At 35.7% G+C, this 19,993-nt stretch overlaps 1 protein-coding gene across 2 annotated transcripts in view; it reads left to right on the top strand.

Moving 5' to 3' along the window:
- The first annotated feature begins 616 nt into the window (after positions 1-616).
- The window catches only part of LOC138693899 (2-aminoethylphosphonate--pyruvate transaminase-like), a 41,532-nt gene continuing 22,155 nt past the window's right edge, over positions 617-19,993 (top strand). Inside the window, exons 1-4 of one of the 2 annotated variants that reach the window (XM_069817678.1) lie at positions 617-724; positions 2,498-2,635; positions 9,869-9,969; positions 19,220-19,336. In XM_069817678.1, coding sequence (XP_069673779.1) covers positions 2,554-2,635; positions 9,869-9,969; positions 19,220-19,336 — 300 coding nt within the window. In that variant the 5' untranslated portion in view covers positions 617-724; positions 2,498-2,553. Of the gene's footprint in view, positions 725-746; positions 984-2,497; positions 2,636-9,868; positions 9,970-19,219; positions 19,337-19,993 lie in introns of those variants that run through there. The other variant, XM_069817677.1, reaches the window with a different exon arrangement.

Genomic DNA, 19,993 nt, shown 5'->3' with positions numbered 1-19,993 from the left:
AAATAAAATAATAATAATAATAATAATAATAATAATAATAATAATAATAATAATAATAATAATAACTTACTAATAATGCGCTTAACTGCCTTCATTCACCCAAGCGTCCCCATCTAGTGGGCGTAGTGCCGAAGCTTGTAGTTCTTTCAGCCGCCATAGGGGGTGAACTACATAACATCGTATGATGATTAATGGAGCAATGATGGAATGCCAGTAGGGGAAACGGGAGTACCACGCGAAAGCCTGCCACTAAACACCGTCTTTGTCCACCACAGATTGTAATTGTAATTGTAATTGGATCCATCGGGATTCGAACCCGGGTTACCAGCGTTGAAAGCTAGTCGTTCGGCTGACGGTGCGCCTCAATAATGATTGAATTATTGTTGTAACGTGGAGTGGATACTGATTGTAACAGCGCCTCTGAAGATACACTTGTTGTCAACTTAGCCATTTTGTAGCTAGATCTAGTCTTTTTAGATACCTAGTTAGCTACTACAATTTCTCCGTTTTATATTGTGAACATAGTGATTAGTTATATTTTCCGATTAATTTAGTTACTAGAATTAAATCGTTTAACATTGTTAGTATAGAAGTTGACTGTATTCAAAATCATGGTTAGCTATTTTTTGATTGAGAGTTTTGGCGACCCTGAGATACAGCCAATTTACTTAAATATTGATAACTTCATGTTATAATATTTGTTATAGTTTCAATGTGATCATTGGTAAGCTGAACTATGAACTTTGTGTAATTTTTGAGTGGTGATAATTTTGATAAGATGTTCTCAGTAATGGGCGAAGGAGTGCAGTTAGATAAGACTTAAACTAACGCAAAAGAATAGTGAAGTCAGGAGAAAGTATACGTACAGTAATTCTACAGAGTGATAAGTTTAATAAACGGATATACGAAAATGTCTTTTTTAAGTAATCTTGCTCAGAGATCGTGGACGAATGTAAAGATGCATTTCAGTAAAATTAATTCCGGTAAGTGCAAAGCCTTACATGACATGCACAAATAGCCTCCAGCTTACGAAGGTAATGAGATGAGGTTAGGTTAGATTTTTTTCTGCGGATCGTAGGTAAACGTGTGCGAAGCAATACCTTCAACGTTTATTCTGTTAATTTAATTATTTTTTAGATTGATTCCGAGAGTGCATGGCTACAGACCATACGAATAAAGTGTAATAAACGGGTAGTTAGGTATGTAATATCGGGACCTAGGTTTTAATTTTGTGCAACTTTTTGTAACAAGTTTATTTGTCGAATAGACCGGGGTCCATTTGACTATAGGCCTAGATTATTGGTAGTGAGTTTATGAGAATTTATGTTGACTAGATTGGAGAAGGGATGATGTCATCAGATACTGTGATTAGTTTTTCGTGTTTCCAGATATTCTAATCGAAAAAGTCACTTCATTTTCTTGTAATAGCTTCCTTTCTCACTAAATGTTCACAATAAAAATTCTCTGTGCTACAGTGAAAGCTGTTTTACTCATTTTGTTTTGCCAGACACTAATAGCTACTCACTCACAAATGATGTCACAATGAACACATTATGCAAAAAAAAAAAAAAAAAAAAAAAATGCACTCCACCAAAGTGGGCTGTTGATTCCTGACGAAATTCCCTGCGACATATTTCCACTACATTCGTTACCTTGTGTGTGCAGCAGGGAACTCCACTGCTTTTTGATCTCATGGTAGCTTAGCTAAGCATATTCCAACCTATTTCAACCTGTTGTAACGTAATCTAACTTCGCTTAAATCAACCAAAAGAAATAACCTAAACTTTACCCTGTCATACCTAAACTAACCAAAAGTAAGCTAGATGGACAAAAGTCAGCATCATGGATCACAAGCCAATTCAATAATGGCCCATCTGTCCACCACTGTGGTGTAACAGTGTGCCGAACTGTGAAACGAATGAGCCTGGGTTCGAAACTTGATTTTGGCAAGCTGCCTGGTTGAGGTTCATCCGAGATATTCATCTCAATCAATTGAAACAGAATTGCTGGGTAACTTCTGGTGTTGGACCTCAGATTCATTTCGCCTTCCTTAATTTCAACTTTATCAATCATATTTCAATAGTTTCAGCATATAGATTGCATCAATCTGAGAAGCTGTAGAAGTTCCAAGGGGGATGGAGAGGTTCTTGTAGCAGATTCTGTTGGAAGTGGGTGTTGTGTAGCTGGATCGATACATGGCAGCAGATACTCAAAGGAATGCGGTCCTATAAACTTAAAAGAATCAATCCTGTTAAAGGAGGGTTAAGCACAATAAGCCTCAGGCTGTTATGCAAGTAATAAAAAAAATATGGTCCACCTTACTATGTCAATACACAGACTAATCACTTCCTTAAATCTGTTCCTATTAAATTTGTAGTTGTAATTTGTTTCCTCAGTATAGGCCCATGTCTTTCTATTTGTGGCGAATTTTACAGCCTATAAAATTAACACTACATGACGTAGCGTAGGGAATATAATAATAATTTTTAATTTTCAGACAAGAAGCTGTTTACACCAGGTCCATTGGGATGCAGCAGGACAGTGAAGGAAGCTATGCTTCGTGACTTGGGTTCCAGAGATGAAGAGTTTATAAGCACTGTGAAGCTTATACGACAGAAACTTGTGGACATAGCAGGTAAAATAACACACATTGTACTCAAAAAAATTGTAGCTCTATATTTCATTTGTCATTATCATCGTCAGCCTCCTCTTCCTCCTTTTATCATCACCAGGGCCCAGATTTCCATGACATATCTTTCAACTGGTGCATCATAAACATTGCAACTAGTACATCCTGTTGTTTAGTCAACTGTCTAAAGACACATCTGAAGCTCACAAGTGATACCAATAAGGCACCACTTATGAGGCATCTAGGCCAGGAGATGATGGGGTAGGGTGGCCAGTTCCTTTCCCCCTCCATTGCATACATCGCGGATTGGCTACATATTACACTAATCAGACTTCAGATGCATACAAACAATTGCTCTTCCTCTAACATATATATATATCAAGTGAAATGTACTGCCTGATCCTGATAATAGGTACAGGTACTCACCTTAATATTCGGTCAGGCTTTAAATTTCATTATTTTCGAACTTGAGCCCGTTAGTAAGTGCAAAAAACATAAAAAAAGTATTATTAATTAATTGAAGCACACGATAGAAGAATACTGAGCAAACATTTATTGATTCAGAATTAATATATACCATATAATTTGTTCTTTTGAATATGAAAAGCGAAAAATTGTATACACTTTAATATTCGGTCAGTGTGATCTGGTCCCCTTTTCACTGTGTTTGCTATGTCGTCTGCAAGCACTGCACAGTGAAGGGTGGGAGTGGTAAGTTTCAGTTGTCTTCTTGCTGTTAACACTGGCAGACCTGAAGTCCGATTTTGCAAGATCATTGCAATAATGGGGCGCAAAGGTAAGAATACTAGTTTTGAAAAACGACAGCTTGTTATTTTTCACCATGAGAAGGGACGTACTCATAGAGAAATCGCCGAAATGTTGAATATGAGAAGGAGTACAGTCGGGGACATAATCAGAAGATATGAGAATGAAGACAGGATTGAATATGTGCCTCAGAGAGGGCAACCAAGGAAGTTAACAGACAGAGATGTAAGTTCGATCATCAGGAATGTTAATAAGAACCCTCGAATAAGTGCTCCCCAATTAGCAAAAGACCTAGCAGAAGAATCTTCAAAGACTGTGCACCCTGAAACAATTAGAACAATGTTAAGGAAGAGTGGCTTCCATGGAGGAGTGGCTAGGAAAAAACCTCTGGTATCTGAAGTTAACAGAAAGAAAAGACTTGAGTTTGCAAAAAACAATATTGACAAGGATGAACCATGGTGGAATGACGTCATTTTCGTGGACGAAAGTCCATTTAGCGTTTTTGGTCAGGCTGGTCGTGTGATGGTGTGGCGTAAGGTGAAAGAAGACATGAAAATTGATAACTTGCAACCAACTGTGAAGCATGGTGGTGGAAAGTTATGGTTTGGGGCTGCATGTCAGCTGCTGGAGTAGGGGAGCTCGTCTTCATTGACGGTAACACAAACAAGGAACAGTATCTTCAAATCCTGAAACAAAATTTACACAAGAGTGCTGAAAAGTTGGGAATACGTAATACTTTTAAATTTTACCAAGACAACGACCCCAAACATAAGTCGTATATTGTGCGCAATTGGTTACTTTATAACTGTTCAAAAGTTATCGATATGCCTCCCCAATCTCCCGACTGCAACCCTATAGAAAAGTGCCAGTTTCTTCAAAAGAAGAGTTAAAGAGACGACTGAAAAAGGAATGGGGCCGTATTGATGGAACATATACAAGTAGGATCGTAGCCAGTATGCCCAGACGGTTGCAGCATGTTATCCAGCAGAACGGGTACCCAACAAGGTATTAATTTCCTATTACAGTCATTATGAAGAAGTATATTTTTTATTTTCTAACTTTTGACCGAATATTAAGTTGACTGTGATGTTTTTGTTTATGTTGATAAAAGAATAAATAGTTTGATTTTTGTAATGTTAAATGCAATTTGGAAAAATGGATTATATTGTTTACTTTGTATGTTGTACAAATATTTTTGTTCTATACGCAATAATGTATTTATTTCGCTTCAAATTGTTTATTAAAGTTTTGAAATATTCAATTTAAAGCCTGACCGAATAATAAGTTGAGCACCTGTATATAGTAAGGATCACATAAGAGCAGTTCCTAAAAGGTTAATTTGGCCGTCTCTTCAGTGTTGTCAACTAATACCAGATATCACCAAAAGAGGGTAAAATCACAATGCCATGTAATAATAATAATAATAATAATAATAATATAGTATTAATAATAACGATGTATTGCTTATTTACCACATCTCATCTTTATGTTGGGGAGGTGTTTTCTAAAACGTTCAATAATTTGTGAAAGAGTATATTTTTCTTCTGGACCTCTCGCACATTATGTTAGTAGTTAGTAGATTAGTGTATGATCTAATATTAAAATGTATTTTGTCTGACAACTTGAAATTCATTTCTTTGATTAAACAGTTTACGATTCACGAGACCTAACCTAAAAATGTATTTTGTTTGATCACGTGAAATGATTAGTATGAATTCCGAAAACGAATGCCACTTTGAAATGTATGCTTTAGAATATTATTCCATTATTATAATAAAAGTCTAAACATGAACGAAATTAATTAAAATGTGAAATGGCATTTCTATCGATTACTCATGGGCATGTATCACACAAAGTATGTTATATTTATTTACACTTAGCCTACCTGACTATAATCTTGAATTGTAACCACAGCACAAAGCAACACATAAAATAACTATTATGTATTACTATTAATACTGATATTAATTAATTATTAATATGTTCAAATTTCACTAGCTTCCAGTAATTGGCTCAGAAATGTAGAAAAATTTTAATTTTCAGAATTTGCACTACCGACAACTTGTGTCACTGCTGCCAACATAATAGTTATAAAATCACTACCAGTTGTAGTATTTCTCAGTACCGAAATTCGAAACGAAGTTGGCAAAAGAAAATTCAATCTGCAAACTATAAAATTCCATAATTCACTAGCATAATATGTAGTAAGGGGGGCAAAATGGTTAGATTTCACCCTTAGGGTACTAAGTAAGCTGATTTGGACTATACATATCAGCCAGAACCTTAATCAGAGAGAAAGTAGTACACCCTTTGACATGGAAAATGGCTGCTTTGTTGTAGCACGAATTTGTGTCGTTCAGATTAATGCAAGATTTACACAGGGAAATATTAGACTTTGAGGTCCAAGGATGAAATTAAGCCATAGCAGTGACATTATATGTCACGAAACGACATAGGCTATTCCGTATGAAGCCTTTATAGCTTAGCAATAGAGCTCATTCTTCTCATTACAAAGACTGGGCTTCAAATCTCTTATGTAAAATGCACATGTGTAAACACAGCGCACACAATGATTGTATTGTATTGTATTATTTACATTCCATGGTATTCGTATATTGCTTCACAGTTAAAATATATAACATATCAAAGGAAAAAAAAAATTACTACTACTATAAAGTCTTAATTATAGTCACAGTCTAGTTGAAATATATACAGAAGAGTTTTACAATATAGTCTATTAGTACAACACAAAGTTTTCGTATCAATATTTAATACAACACAGAAATATTCATGAAGCATTGTTGAATGTCATGAATTCACCTATAGAATAGAAGGCGTGAGAAATTATTGTATTGAAATATGATTCCTGATCTGTACCAAAGTGGAACTTAGTTTCTGAACAGCGAGCAATTTCCATGTCGAAAGGTGTATATAAATCCTGATCATGGCCCCCAGATTATAGAAATGCATATAACATCAGATGTTCCACTCATTTATCGAACTGAGAAAAAGAAGAACTTTGTACATCCTTTACTTGTATTCTGGGAAGAACTGCATTCGTATAAGAGCTAATTTTTCAGTAGTAGTAAAACACCTCTTCAGCTTCAACTGAGCCACATCACCAGAATGCAGCATATGCCGAGATCAATACTCCATCAAGACAACCTCTTACACTGCAAGAGTCCACACCTGTGGAGTAACGGTTAGCATGTCTAGCCGCGAAACCAGGTGGCCCGGGTTCGATTCCCGGTTGGGGCAAGTTACCTGGTTGAGGTTTTTTCCGGGGTTTTCCCTCAACCCAATATGAGCAAATGCTGGGTAACTTTCGGTGTTGGACCCCGGACTCATTTCACCGGCATTATCACCTTCATCTCATTCAGAAGCTAAATAACCTAAGCTGTTGATAAAGCGTCGTAAAATAACCTACTAAAATTAAAAAAAAAAAATACACTGCAAGAAGCTTGATACCTACCAACAAATAAGCAAGTAAGAGGAGATGTAGCTGGTGTATATTGGGATATGAGAGGAATGATGAAAATCACGTACTACCTCAATGACCATTAGAAAACAACAATATACTCGTATACAGGGTGGATGGTAATCTCTGCACCAAAATTTGCATATTCTTATTTGTGAAGTTCTTGGATTACAAAACAATCCTTTGATATAGTTAGGGTCTAAGGACGAAATCTAACCATTTTTCCCCTATTTCTACATAATGCTAGATATTATAGTGATATTATAGTTGTCAGGTTGAATTTTCTTTTGCCAACTTTGTTTTGAATGCCAATACTGACAAATACTACAACTGGCAGTTACTTTCTAACTGTTCTGTTGACAGCATCATTTGCCATTGAAGAAGCTGCCAACTTTCACGAAATGGAAATGTTATTTGAATGTAAATAAATAAATAACAGGCCACCGACGTGGCTCAGTTGGTTAAGGAGTTTGAAGTTGTGTTCGGGCGCGGGTTCGATCCCAACTTGGGCTGATTATCTGGTTGGGTTTTTTTCGAGGTTTTCCCCAACCACAATGTGCAAGGCAATCTACAGCGAATCCTCGGCCTCATCTCGCCAAATATCATCTCGCTATCACCAATCTCATCAACTCTAAATAACCTAGTAGTTGATACAGCGTCGTTAAATAACCAACTAAAAAAAATTAATAACATTAATAAATAATGTAGTAATAATTGATAAGCAAACAGCAAACATTTTGAAGTGGGGTCATTCCATGCCAACTGAGCCTCTAAGTGATTTTTTCATTTATTAATAAAGTGTATGGTGCTTTGATATATCAACTGTTAAAAGTATGAATTACACTGCCCTTAAAGAAAATTTGTCTTGTATGGAATATTTTTGCAGTTTTTAATATGTTTGTTGGTAGGTTCTTTGAATAGTAAATATGTTATTTCGCACGCTTAAGTTTAAGATCCTGCTGTTGTCATAAAACACCATGTTGTTGATCTTGCACTTTTGGAGGGAAATGTATGAAGCTTTCCAAGTTCAAGCATATATTACAATTCAAGGTAAGATCAAATTCAGTAATTAATTATAGCACAATAAAAATTCCTGTAGCATGTAACACCCGTTACACAAAATATGCAATAAGTTTTAATTATGATCTTATGAAATATTTGTTCACAATATCCTGTAGTGAAAGTGAGATTATAAGGTTGCTTGTTGAGACCATAACATTTTTAAATTAATATTTAATTTATTTTATCCAGAAACGGTGTAACGGGTGTTACAACTCTTTAAGTAACGGGTGTTACAGTATTCATGTAATACCAGTTACAAAATGTTGTACTTGAGTGCTGTAACCTATTACAATAAAAAATAGCTTTTAACTCTCTCTTAAGTAGTTTAAGTAGTTAGAGTCCATTCTGTATAAAATATTTGTTTGCTCTACCGCGATCTAATGCATTTGAATGTGCTTATTTCCAGAAATGGCTCCTGTAAACAATCGCATGAAAAAAACAGGTTGCATTTGGGTTCTAATGATACAGTGAAATCCTATGCCATAATAAGTAGTGATTTATCACTGAACAAGTATCCAGTCTGGACTTTCTTTAGCACCATAAGATGATGATTCCACAAATTTTGGGGATTCTGAAGATGGGATACTGACAAGTGAAACACAAGTGATTCCCATGTCAGTGTACAGTATTGATATATCTGAAATTAAGTCTGGCATGTTTGTTTTGGTAGGGTTTTTAAGTGAAAACAAGAAACCCGGATCATCAAAGGGTGAATAAAAGTTCCAATACATTGGAATATACCAGAACCAAGCTGACAATGAAGAGGACGTTAAAATTATGTTCCTGAAAGTTTCTGGGCACAGCAAAAAATCTTCAAAGCTGATGAAAATGATATTTATTTTGTAAAATTTAGTCAACTGGTCACCTGATGTTAAGTGTTAAGAAAACAGACTGTATTATGAATTCAGTGACAGTGTAAATGAAAAAAAAAATGTTTAAAATTAATTACACATGCACTGAAATATCTGTAAAACAACCATAATTTGAATGTTCCTCAATAATTAATCTATTTATTCCAATCTAGGCTATTTAATAAATAGATTGTGCTCTGAGAATTTTAAAAAAGATAATTTAATTATTTACATAAAATAGAATTGCTATTACACAGGAATTTCGTTATATTAAATTTTAATAGTATTGTTTTAATGAAACCACGAAGAGTGTCATTAATCATTTCAGTAAAGTAGAAATATTTGCACAGTGTAACACCCGTTACAAGTCATGTAACACCCGTTACAGAAGCTTTTCTTGAAAAAAAATTAAATATTTTAAGCAGAAAGGAAAACTGAGAACATATTTGATTTTGTCAATGTTTAATATATATCCTTATAAAAGGATGTTAATTTGTATGCATTAAACTCACAGAATTTTACACCTTTCAATAACTATGTAAAAGTTCATGTCTAAATCCTGTAACACCCGTTACACCATCTTTTTTACTTGTTATTCAATTTCGTTAAAATAAACTTAGGATTATATTATATCAAAATGTTCAGAAAATGTAGGGGAAATAGTTTTAATAAATAAATTTTGATTCTATTAAGGCTGCATTGAAAGTGTTCTCTTTTTAGCTTTGTGGATGTAACACCCGTTACAATGGAATGACCCAGTGGTATTTGGTTTTCGTAATTTATACTAATCATTTCATGTGGTCAAACAAAATAAATTTTAGGTTAGGTCTCATGAACTATAAACTGTCTAGTCAAACCAACTAATTTCACGTTGCCATACAAAATACATTTTAATATTAGATCAGTCAGTCATAAATTAATAAATAAATAACAATATTATTGCTTCAGTCCATAGCATTGTGATTTGACCTACTTTGGTAATAATTATCTGCTAACAGTTTGCAACATTGAAAACACGGCCATATTAGCTTTTTAGGAAATAATCTTACATGAACCCCACTATAATAATTAATTGTTTTACAGATGTTCCAGAAGATGAATTCACCACAATCTTGCTGCAAGGCTGTGGCACCTATGCAGTGGAAGCTGTCCTACAGACTAGTGCACCTCGTGAAGGGGGAAGAGTAAGAAGGATTCATCGCTGAAGATGGGGTGTAGATTGTTGTCCACGGGATCACTAATCCACCACTTGGGTAACTAACTTGTGTTACAGGGGACAGCATGATTATGGGGTCTGATATTTGTGGGCAATTTGTAAGATCAATAGTGGTGGTCAATTGTACCATGCTTGTTGTTAGACCTGAAATTCATAGCTTCTAATTGGTCAAATGTGGTAAATTTTTTAACGGAAATACAACGTCTTAGTTGGCTTCCTTCAGAATTGAAGTAAAGGCAAGTTACTGCAAATTTTTCTGTTGTTTTGAGCTACATAAGCATGGCTTGTGACCATAAACACAGAAAGGCTATTCACAGTGAAGCACAGGGAATTATAGCCTCCATAATAAATGTGTATGATGATGAGGAATGATTAGCAAACAGCTGATAATTGCAGTGCTTTTTAATTTCATCTTACATTTTTTTTGTGTAGAATTTGTATTTCCTCACAACTGAGTATGTGCACCCATTAAGGATCCATGATGAAACAAAAAATGGCAGAATTTCAAATGCTTACTGACCATGAAATGAGTGGGCCCGGGTTTAAATCCTGGTTGGGGCAAATTACCTGGTTATAGTTTTTTCCAAGGTTTTCCTTCAACCCATTAAGAGCAAATGCTGGGTAACTTTCAGAGCTGGACCCTGGACTCATTTCGCTAGCATTATTACCTTCATCTCATTCAGATGCTAGATAATCATAGTAGTTGATAAAGCGTCGTAAAATAACCAATAAATAAATCAAATACTGTCACAAGACTATGAGCCACGGGCGAATGCTGATGTTATTAGTAGTTAGACCATGAACCAATGTAATAACTTGAGTGACCACACCTAATGACGCCACTTTCCCTTGCCTTGGGCATGAAAATGCCGAAGTTGCATATAAAATTAGCCTTGCTGCACAGACTCTTTCAGTAATACTCGGCATTGAGAGCAGCTGCATATCGGTGCGATCACTTGTTTGATTTGTAGTCAAGAGTTCTGCAATATTATGATAATAGACACACTTTGAGTGAACCATAGGAAAAATTTATTGTGAGATGGGACTAATATTACATCATACTTACTTACTTAATTACAAATAGCTTTTAAGGAACCCGCAGGTTCATTGCCGCCCTCACATAAGCCCGCCATCAGTCCCTATCCTGTGCAAGATTAATCCAGTCTCTGTCATCATATCCCTCCTCCCCCAAATCCATTTTAATATTATCCTTCCATCTACGTTTCGGCCTCCCCAAAGGTCTATTTCCCTCCGGTCTTCCAGCTAACACATTATATGCATTTCTGATTTCGCCCATGCGTGCTACATGCCCTGCCCATCTCAAACGTCTGGATTTAATGTTGCTAATTATGTCAGGTGAAGAATACAATGCATGCAGTTCTGCATTATGTAACTTCCTCCATTCTCCTGTAACTTCATCCCTCTTAGCCCCAGATATTTTCCTAAGAACCTTATTCTCAAACACCCTTAATCTCTGTTCCTCTCTCAAAGTGAGAGTCCAAGTTTCACAACCATATAGAACAACCTGTAATATAACGATTTTATAAATTCTAACTTTCAGATTCTTTGACAGCAGACTAGATGACAAAACCTTCTCGACCGAATAATAACAGGCATTTCCCATATTTATTTTGCGTTTAATCCCCCCCCCCCCCCCACCCGAGTGTCATTTATATTTGTTACTGTTGTTCCAAGATATTTGAATTTTTCCACCTCTTTGAAGGATAGATCTCCAATTTTTATATTTCCATTTCGTGCAATATTCTGGCCACGAGACATAATCATATACTTTGCCTTTTCGGACTTACTTTCAAATCTATTGCGTTACTTGCTTCAAGTAAAATTTCCGTGTTTTTGCTAATCATTTGTGGATTTTCTCCTAACTTATTCACGTCATCCGCATAGACAAGAAGCTGATGTAACTTGTATGTATGTATGTATGTATGTATGTATGTATTTATTCACACTGCAATGGGTATATACCCGGTGGCAGTGGTAACTAATTACACTCAATAATGACAATAATAAACTTATTAATTAAAAATACAATTAATGATAATACTAATAATAATAATAATAATAATAATAATAATAATAATAATAACAACAACAGGGAATATACTAAATTAAATGAAACGATCACTTAAAATAACATTTGAAATATTCTAATTTGTATCTTAAAACTAAGATCGAACTAAAACCCACGAGTATATGTTCATATCTGCACAAGTACCTTTCAACATTACACTCATTTCGCTGTCAACTCACTCACTGCACTGGAACTACGACACATTTCACTGATTCTATCCTGATTTCACTAACACTTCAAAAACATTTCACTGTTCAAATACTTTGCACTGCCACTATAACCTATACAGCTTCACTGACAGGAACACGTTTCACTTACACAGCACACTTCACTGACACGACATACTTCTTCACTGATACAACACACTTCACTGACACAACATAATTCTTCACTGATACAACACTTCAATAACATATCATTTACACCCTTTAAGTACTGTGTATAATTACCGTCTATTAGTAAGGTCCTTAAGCCTATTTTTAAATACATTTTTGGTTGTTGGTAAAGCCTTTAGTAAGTCTGCAGGTAAAGCATTCCAGTCCCTGATAGTACGATTGAGAAAAGAAAACTTTCCAGTGTCCGTCCTCTGCCTTCTTTCCCTCAATTTATATGAGTGGTCGTTCCTTGAAGAGTAATTTGGCGGCTGCAACCTATTTTTTATTTCTTTCCAGGCAGGCTCACCTCTGTATGTTTTGAACAGTGCGCATAATCGAATTCGCGTTCTCCTGTCCGTGAGTGTGTCCCATTTTAATGGTGAATTTTTCCGACAACACTTAAGAGCCCGTTTTTGAATCTTTTCCAGTGTCTTAATATGTTCTAATCTGTAAGGATCCCAACATGCAGCACCATATTCCATTACTGGACGTACTAGTGATTTATATGCAATCTCTTTGGATTTATCAGAACCTTTTCTTAGTACCCTCATCACAAAGTGTAACGCTCTCCATGCTTTTCCCGCTGTGTCTGTAACGTGTTCCCCCCAGCCGAGATCGCTGCTAAATGTTATTCTGAGGTATTTACATTTGTTAACTTCCGGAATGGTTTCACCCCCTAACGTATACGATGCGACTATTTTATTTCTTTTCCTTGTAAAGCTGATGGCTTTGCTCTTTAGAGAATTTATTTTCATTTTGTTGGCTATTGCCCAATCATTTATTCTATTGAGGTCATTCTGGAGAAGAATAGTATCTTCATTACTTTTTATTTCCCTGTATAACATACAATCATCCGCGAATAAGCGAACCCTAGATAAGATATTAACTGGCAGATCATTTACAAAAGCCAAGAATAGAAGAGGCCCCAAGACACTCCCCTGCGGGACCCCGGAAGTAATTTCAATTGGGTTCGATAATTCCTCCCCTACCCGTACTCTCTGAGTGCGACAAGTTAAAAATTCCTTGATCCACTGGAGTACTCTGAAGTCAATCCCCGTTGATTGTAGTTTAACCAACAATATATCGTGTGGGACTACATCGAATGCGCGTGAAAAGTCAATAATCACTGCATCTACTTGGCTATTGGAATCTATTCCGTCTTCTAAATCCTGACATACCATTACTAATTGACTCTCACATGAATAGCCCCCCCGAAATCCATGCTGACAGTTATGTAACCAATTTGAGTCATCCCAATGCTGCCTTAGATAAGCTGAAATCAAGTGTTCCATCTGTTTGCAAACCACAGAGGTAAGGCTGACCGGTCTGTAATTTTTTGTATCTGAGCGAGACCCTGACTTATAAATTGGCACCACTATTGCATCTTTCCAATCTCGCGGGACAGTACCATTGTTAATTGATATTTCAAATATACGCACTAGATAGGGAATCATGGCTTCCCCTCCCAATTTTAGTACGTCTCCGGCGATACCATCAGGTCCTACTGATTTATGCGTTTTCAATTTAGAGATCCTTCTCCTTATGTCCCTAGGCTTGATAGAAAACTGACCCGTATTTTCCACAGAAGCTAAGCGTGGTACTATTGTCCTCATCCCAAAAAGTGGCATAATAGGAATTTAATTTTTCTGCTTTTTCGCTGTCCTGTACGATAAATTGATTGTGGTCATTTTTTAGGGGGAGGCTCGAATAATTTTCCTTGCGTCGTTCTTCACATATTTATAAAATTCCCCCCACCTGTTTTGTTCACCTTTGAAAAGTTTGTTTAGGTAATTTTCCTGCGCTATCTTCTTCGCATTAAGCAGTTCTTTCGATAGTTGTGTGAATTTTGTTTGTTTTGCAAGGCTTTCCTTGCGCTGTCTGTAGGATCTCCTTAGTTTTCTTTTCAGTTTCCGTATGTATTTATTATAATATTCCGGATCGGGATTGTTTGATAAGCGTTTAACCGGGATAAATTTCTGTATTCCTGTTAATATAATCTGCTTGAACTCCGCCCAGCATTCTTCTACACTACTGCCCTTTACTACCCATGATGAGTACTTTTCTCTAAGATAATTTTGGAAGCCTTCTCTGTCCGCTTTGTTATATTGCAAGATTTTTTTGTTCTTTTTACCGCTTTGCTTGTACTTAGCATTCCATAATATTTCAAGAATTACCGCGTCGTGGTCACTAATACCTGGAATCACTTCAATACCTGCGACTATTTCTGAGGGTCTTAAAAGAAATATGTCTAGTAACGAATTTCCCCTTGTCGCCCTGTCTGTTACTTGAATTAAGTTATGTTTCCAGATGAATGCGTTTACTAATGACTGGGCTTGACTCATCCCTCCCTCTATTGTACCCTGCCAGTTTACCTGAGGCATATTCTAGAGTGAAGTTAAAAAGTAAAGGTGATAGTGCATTTCCTTGCTTTAGCCTACATTGAATTGAAAAAGCAGCAGATAGAAACTGGCCTATACGGACTCTGCTGTATGTTTCACCGAGACACATTTTAATTAATCGAACTAGTTTCTTGGGAATACCAAATTCAATAAGAATATCATATAATATTTCTCTCTTAACTGAGTCATATGCTTTTTTCAAATCCATGAATAACTGATGTATTGTACTGCCATTTTTTCTCAAATATCTGTCGAATACAAAATATCTGATCGATAGTCGATCTATTATGCCTAAAACCGCACTGATGATCCCCAGTAATTTCAGCTACGTACGGAGTTAATCTCCTCAAAAGAATATTGGACAAAATTTTGTACGACGTCAACAAAAGTGATATTCCTTAAAAGTTACTACAGTTAGTCTTGTCCCCCCTTTTTAAAGATTGCTACAATTATGGACTCCTTCCATTGTTTGGCACAATTTCCTTTTCCCAAATAGTAAGTACAAGTTTATAAATTTCGATAGATAATGCGCTTCCACCCTCTTGTATTAATTCTGCTGGAATTTGATCGATACCTGGAGACTTGACTTTTTCAGATTTTCTGTCGCAATTTCGACTTCAGAAAGTGTGGGTTCGGGTATAAATGGCTCAGCAGTTTGTATTTGAATTTCATCCCGATCATTTCTGTTTGTCCTATGTCACATCATATGAAAAGAAAATATATTGCATGTTCTTCATTAATTACTTCTCTTAACATAGATCCATCTCTCCATTTGTAAAAAAAAAAAAAATACATCGAAACTGACACAGCCATAGGGGAGAGTCTGGTAGTATCTGACATGGGTAATATCGGACAGTGAGTTTCTTTCATCTACCACATGATGATAGTACCTGATTGACATGGTTACGTTTCTGTGATGTCGCATAGAGAAACGTAACCATGTCATTCAGGTATTACCATATGGTGGTAGAGGAAAGAAACGCACTGTCCGATATTACCCTATGTCCGATACTACCCGACTCTCCCCTAGTTTTTTTTTTTCCTCAAAACTGGGTGACTTATTCTGTTGTTCTTGTGTATCCCTGATATAACGCAAATTTCTTCTGTCAGGGCCCTTAACTTGCCAATTCACCTCGACTGTATAAGCATAGATGTTGCTAATGCCAAGAAGCATAGACCACTTTGTTTGTCAGATTCTATCCAGAGTGCATCACAGACGTTGAGTCTACATCACACTCATAATTAGAGCTAGGATTTATATGTAGTAAGAGTTACGAATGATACCGAGTATAGTTAAGTCGATGTGATGCCGGTTAAGAAGGTTTTAAGCCTGGTTGACAAGACTCGAAATGCAAGAAAAGTCACAGGACTAAACATTGGAGCTTTTAAACCCCCCTTTGTTTTGTAAGTGGTGGTTAAGAGGATTAAAGATCCTTAGCACTAACTAATGGAAGTACTGAATGACAAGAATGGCAAATATAAGGAGTGGGGGGCATGGTTTGCATGATTATAAACTGTACCAACTAAAAATATTAGCTTTTATTATATAGGAATTCTAGCTCTACTCGTGGATGATATTGATGATAATGATGGGGAATTGTTGGGATGTCACAGAGGAACTAGAGTACCTGGAGGAAACCTTTGTGTTGCCTTATTGTTCAACACAAGTTATAAATTCAGGATGGGTCAACTGGTATTTGAACCCCTTGCTGACAATTTTTGAAATGTGCCAGTGTGTTTCACAAGTAAACTTAAAAGGTTGGTGATGTTAAACTTAAAAGGAATATCAGTGTAATACTATAAATTGTTTTATGTATATGTGTTGTCATTATTTTATTAACAAACCTCGTATTAAGTATTTTTGAGTATTCATGTATGTGTGTATGCATGCATGTAAGTATATAATTTATTTACTATTTATTTATTTCTCTATCCACATATTTATTTCTTGCTGTGGCTTTCCACATACAAGTTATACAGATTTAAGATTTCTAATTCAGGGGGGGGATAGAATTGCAGATAGAGAATACCATACATAAAATATAAAATTATTATTATTATGATCATCATCATTATCGTCTCCTTCTTCTTCTTCCTCCCTTCAAGTATTAGGCGATATGGCCTGTTACAATCTCACAGTTGAATTTTCAATCCAGTGCTTCTTTGGACGACCGAGAGATTTCTTCCTGTTTGGACGATAGTGGAGCACGACTTTTGGGATTCTATCTTTAGGCATGCAGTGCAGATGATTTATCCAGTTGTTCTGATAATGTTTTACGTGATTAATTACAGGTTCTAATTGTAGTTCTTCCATTATATCTTCATTACGTTTGTGATCCCATTTTATATATCCCGGTGTATATCTCATAAATTTCATTTCATTAGCCGTTATTGTTCTTTCGTCTTTCTTCCTCAATGTCCATGCCTCACTGCCGTAACAAAGTACAGGTCTCGCCAAGGTCTTGTATAGGCGAATTCGAGTATGCCTTTGTACTAGGGAAGGTTTTATAATGTTGTTAATTATTCTCATTGGTTTGGTCTACTTCTGTGAAATGTCTACTTCATGGAAAAAAGATAATGTGTATCTGAGATATGTAAAATAATTTAGTCTTTCTAATATTTTTTAATATAAACATATTTTGCTAGGCACAGAGTATTTTCCACAGAAGGCCATAATTTTAGTTTTTTCTTTATTGATTTTCATATCATATTTATTACCAATTTTGTTCAAATTAAAAATTGAACGTTGTATTTCATCTTCTGAGGATGCCACCAGAGCTAAATCGTCTGCAAAAAGTAATGCATCTAGTTGTAAATGTCTATTGAGTTGTATGTATCCATGAGGTAATTGTTTCCATTCTATTATTTGATTCATATATATAATAAACAGCAACGGTGAAAGGCCGCAGCCTTGTCTTACTCCTGTATGAATTTCTGTCCATTGCGATAATTTATTGTCACACCATACTGCAATTATAGGTATTATATATGTCTGCTATAAGTTGTTGTGGAACATGTTCTGTGGCTAATACATTTAATAATTTATTTCTGTTCATCCTATCGAATGTTTTTTCCAAATCAATGAAAGCAGTATGTGTTTCTAAGCTGAATTCTCTGTTTTTTTCCATCAATAATTTTAATGTAAAATATCCATCGCAACATGATCTTCCCTTTCGGAAGCTATTTTGTTCTTCTCTGAAAAGTGTTAATGTTTATACAATTCGTTCTTGATTATGCTGGTAAAGATTTTATATCCTATTATTATTATTATTATTATTATTATTATTATTATTATTATTATTATTATTATTATTATTATTGCTGTTGTTGACATTTTTGTGATGAAATGTAAACATTGGAAGTAAGAATAATAAAGTAATGAATAAACTCACCTCTGTATTCGATTCGGCTCAACGGTTGGTTGCACTGAGTTCCATGTCTTGCATCTTGATCATCACAATAATAATTATATCCATGAGCAGGCTTAAGATAAGATGTGTAATTCCTAAGTTATTGATTGTTGTCAGCTTGCCGGTGATGATAATACAGAAATATTATTGTCTTTGCTTACTTTATACTTTATAAAGTATATTCATATTAAAACAATTTTAAAGGGGATAGAAGTTATCCCTGGCAAGATGTTAATATGAATTTATGGGGGGGGGGTAACTTTCCAATGGGAAAATCCCCTCCATACCCCCATGTAATTCGTACCCTGCACATACATAAGCATGTTTTTTCTTTGCCTTCCACAGATGGTGTGACCTGTACAATGTTTTTGAAGGCATTTGTCATTTATTGTGTTCTAATGAACTGAATTTATGAATAAAAGCCTTGTTTTATCTAGGGTGATTTATGTTATTTCAACTTGGTATTTCATATGTGTACATGTAAAATGTCCATTATTAAACAAACATAAACATACGAAATTTAGTAAAGGAAACTGAATATACAGCGCTGATACAAATTTACCTAATGAAAATAGTACATATGTCAGCCACTGGCGTTGTTCAGTTGGCTAAGACGCTTGCCTGCCTATTCGGGGTTGCACTCGCGCATGGGTTCGATTCCTGCTTGCGCTGATTACCTGGTTGGGTTTTTTCCCTGAGGTTTTCCCCAACAGTAAGATGAATGTCAGGTAATCTATAATGATTCCTCTGCCTCATCTCGATATCACCAACCTCATCAATGCTAAATAACCTAGTAGTTGATATAGCGTAAAAAAAATACATATGTCATATTGTCTTCATAGACATATTAAAGCTTATTGCATGACATTATCAGTAAGTGATTTCACAATCTGTATGTAAAGATATATTATTTATGACTGTCTTCAAAGTATCATTTTATATTTAGGTTCTGATTCTTCTGAATGGTGCTTATGGCAGGAGGATGAAGAAGGTATGTGATGTTACCGGTATAGCAGCTGATGTAGCTGAATTTCCAGAAGATGGCATTGTTGATGTAGCTAAGGTAACATATTTTATTCAGCGTCTGATATATCTGGTTTCAAATGTAAAGGACATGGTGGACGTGGTTCCAGATCCACCTACAGATGGCATCTATCTGCGGGAGCTGCACATATCCCAGGGAAACTGCAGGGGCTTCAGTTAGTGGACTACAGTAGGCAGGGGGAAATGTAGCTTCCTCGGATAGATGGCGCCTTGGTGAGTTGTGGAATCGACAGTGGCATATCCCTGTGGTTAAGGATGCAGCAGATTAATGCACGTGGATTTCGAACAGATGCCGTCGATCTGTAGAGACTACAGAGAAATATCACAGGGAGGCAGAGAGGACGTTCCTTTTTATGCGGACTCTGTCAGACCTGGATGCTGTGGCTTAATCGATAAGATGGCACCAGACAGTGAATCACGTACTTGATGAGCCATCCCAAGGAGTATAAAATCATCCCAGTATAAGAAGGATGCACATTAGCATAGGTGCTTGCCTATGGACCATCCTTTGAAGAAAAAAAAAAAACGACATAGTTACATAATATTTTTAAATACTTTTATCAAAATACAATTTACTATATCTAAATAAAATATTTAAATCTGTCACAACTATATTTTATCTTTCCAGAAATGTTATACAATGCATAAGTAAAACAGCATTACATAATATTGCAAT

Source organism: Periplaneta americana, chromosome 2 (assembly GCF_040183065.1).
Source record: "Periplaneta americana isolate PAMFEO1 chromosome 2, P.americana_PAMFEO1_priV1, whole genome shotgun sequence".
In the NCBI taxonomy this organism is placed as follows: Eukaryota; Metazoa; Arthropoda; class Insecta; order Blattodea; family Blattidae; genus Periplaneta; species Periplaneta americana.
This window is presented reverse-complemented; position numbering and strand designations above follow the sequence as displayed.